Source organism: Echinops telfairi, unplaced genomic scaffold (assembly GCF_000313985.2).
Source record: "Echinops telfairi isolate 266 unplaced genomic scaffold, ASM31398v2 ScPeMD7_7469;HRSCAF=8507_1, whole genome shotgun sequence".
NCBI lineage: Eukaryota > Metazoa > Chordata > Mammalia > Afrosoricida > Tenrecidae > Echinops > Echinops telfairi.
Window position 1 is genome coordinate 80452051 of NW_022111373.1, and position 2841 is coordinate 80454891.

Here is a 2841-nt window from a genome sequence, read left to right on the forward strand (position 1 = left end):
CAGAAGAAGACACAACCACACTCCGTACCTTTATTTCAGCAGGTCCCATGCTGTTAGTCTCTGGCTCACACTCACCCTCTTTCCTTTGCTCCCTCACTGCAAAGCGACTCAGCTTCTAATGAAGCAATTCTTGCCAACTTTTACTTAAGGTATTTGCTTGATGCCATGCTTGAAAACTACAACTCCTTTTGCACAGCCAACATATATGGGGGATTTGATTCAAACTCTACTCAGCGCGGGGAGCTTGAGCAGTCTGGATGGCACAGGGCTAGTGAGCTGCTGCCAGCTGGGACTCATGCCAACGTACACAAGTGGACTCAAATATCAGTATGCACGGTGCTCACAGAACATCCACCACGCACTCAAAAAATATGGAACCTGCCAATCCGGGATTTCTATCAATGCCCATGAGCTTAGCAAGCACACTGCAAAAACAAGGAAGCAGAAGAGAGCTTTCTCTACCCCGTTGGACATAATGTTCACACGATCCTCAAGAGATACAATGTGACTTGGTGTCTAGTGGCTCAAGGGCAGAACCTATGAGAAGCAGATCCTGGTTGGAAGTTTTTATGGGCTAGAGACAGCCCCGTAACTCCCCCGTGTGATCCAGTGGGAGAAACATGGAATGTGCTTCCAAGAGAAAGGCCGGGGGTGCAAATCAGCATCAATCCATCACTGGGCCCTACGGTCATGACCCAAGTACATCATCCCCATCGGGGGACCTGGTGAACAGAAACATCTTCACATACGAACATACGACAGGCTATTGTCTCCTTACCTTTCATGATTCTGTCGGCCTCCTTCTCACCTCTGTAAGAAAGGCTATTTTAACAGCACTTTGGCATATCCAACACACTCTACCCACACAGCAAAGTGAGAGAGAATGCAGTGAGGTGGGGGCTGGAGGGGGAAGGGGGGCTTCAATGCGTGGATGTTGCAGACTCTCCTTTGAAATGGAGCAGATGCTATGGAACTCTAAAGACATTCAGTTTGCAATCAAAACCACATTTACGTAAAACCGACATTGAAATAACTAACAATCCCTGTAACTCAGTACAGTGAGACAGCGGAGAGAGAGAAAGAAGTCACCCCAGAATTTAAAGACTGCTATAAAGCTACACAAGAGATAATCCATACAGTGAAAACAAAGACTTGACTTTCTTTAAATGTGGCTCCTGGCTACCCTCGGTGGTATTAGCAAACAGAACCAAAATTCTTTAGCAAAAAGAGCAAGTATTTTTGCAGCCCCAGGCAAAGCCTTCAGCAGCGATCTGCTTCCTCTGTCCTTTCTAATTCTTCCTTGACTAACAGTGAACAAGGTCTCACCTGGAACTTCAGGGGAGAATCTTGCAGAGTGTCGAGACACAAAGAGTTTCAGTTCCTGGTCCAAGTTGCATTCAATCAGGTTGGTATCCCAGGATCGGATTCCTAAGAAAGGAAAGCAAGACAGTTGACAAGCTTCCAGAGCGGTTTGGAAACACCACTGTAACAGTTCTCAGGCTTGAGGGGAGGATGTGGAAACTTTTTTGAGAAGAGCCCAGTGACCAGCAGGGCTGCCCACAAAATGGGAGGGCAGCCGGGAGGGCTCTCAACCAGGCCTCAAAGGACAGATAACTAGCAGTGTGGACTGAACTCCTGCCCCTTGTAAAATCTAAGTGCAGCTTTTCTGGAAGAGCAAAAGAAAACAGTTATTAGGAAAATGACAGACTCCGCTTGAGGGAGGAAGTAGAAAAGGCACAAAGATGGTCTGTTCTTGAGCAGTTTAAAAAGTTTAAGTATCTCCAGCTTTCCCATGGCCCCCTTGTACTCGGTGGGAAAATGTCTAATGGGGGTAGAGAAGGGATTAGGAAGAGGGGGTGGGACTTTTGTTTATAAAGCCCTTTGTTTGTAAAATGATGTTCTTGGTAGTCACCGTCTAAGGTACAACAATGATTGGTCTCTCTGTACTGAGGGAAGGACAGTGAAGATGGTCAAAGATCCACAGTAACAGTCCAATGGACTAATGGACCTGGTGAACAGCAGTGCCCACAACCCTGAGACCAGGAGAGCTAGGTGGTGCCCGGCAACCACTACCAGCTGCTTCGAAAGGGATCACATTGGGAGGTCCTAAATAGAGTGCAGCACAATTCAAGCAATCATTAAAAAGGCCAGGCTGATTGAACAGTCAGATATTGGTGGAACTCCTGAGACCATGGCCTTTGGTCACCCTTCAGATCTGGAACTGAACTTACCCCCATGGCTCAATTTTCCATTGAGCCATGAATAGGTCTGGTGGGGGGAATAATAAGAGAACAGCACTAGGGAGGTATGCACACCTTAGAATAAGCAATGATTAGAGATCAAATGTTGACTGAGTGAGAGTTCAGAGGGCTGAGAAAGAGGGCGTGGGGGGCACTGGGAAGAGGTGGGATACGTGAGGTTGCATTGTGGGAATTTACAATCAATGGCATGAAACAGAATGTGTATGAATTGCTGAGTGGAAAACCCATCTGCTCTGTAAAGGGGCAGAGAACCCTTCCAATAAAAAGTTTAAAAATAAATAAATAAAATTCAAAGATGGCCCTATGCCATGGACATTTATTGTGTTTGTATTGATTCTGGACTTTTTTTTACTCAGCCTAGGTTGTACCTTGGTGTCTAAATCCTGGGGGTATTCATTCCATCCAGAATGTGTGCGCTTGGTTAGAAGGCTGGATCTGCATCTTCAAGACTTGGCCTGCCCATCCTCTCAGGCATATACTTGACCGGAATGACTTGGCAGGCAGCTCTTGCATTTACAATTGTTAGTTGTGCGGAGTGTTCTTATCCAGAGGCAAAGAAGTTTGGCATTTAAAAATTGTG

General features: G+C 46.2%; 1 protein-coding gene across 1 annotated transcript in view; it reads right to left on the reverse strand.

Annotated features, from left to right (window-relative positions):
* Window positions 1–2841, reverse strand: part of LOC123521131 (microtubule-associated protein 1B-like) — an 18763-nt gene that overhangs the window by 8049 nt on the left and 7873 nt on the right. Inside the window, exon 2 of the mRNA XM_045285396.1 lies at window positions 1327–1428. Within this exon, the coding sequence (XP_045141331.1) occupies window positions 1327–1428 (102 nt within the window). The remainder of the gene's footprint in view (window positions 1–1326; window positions 1429–2841) is intronic.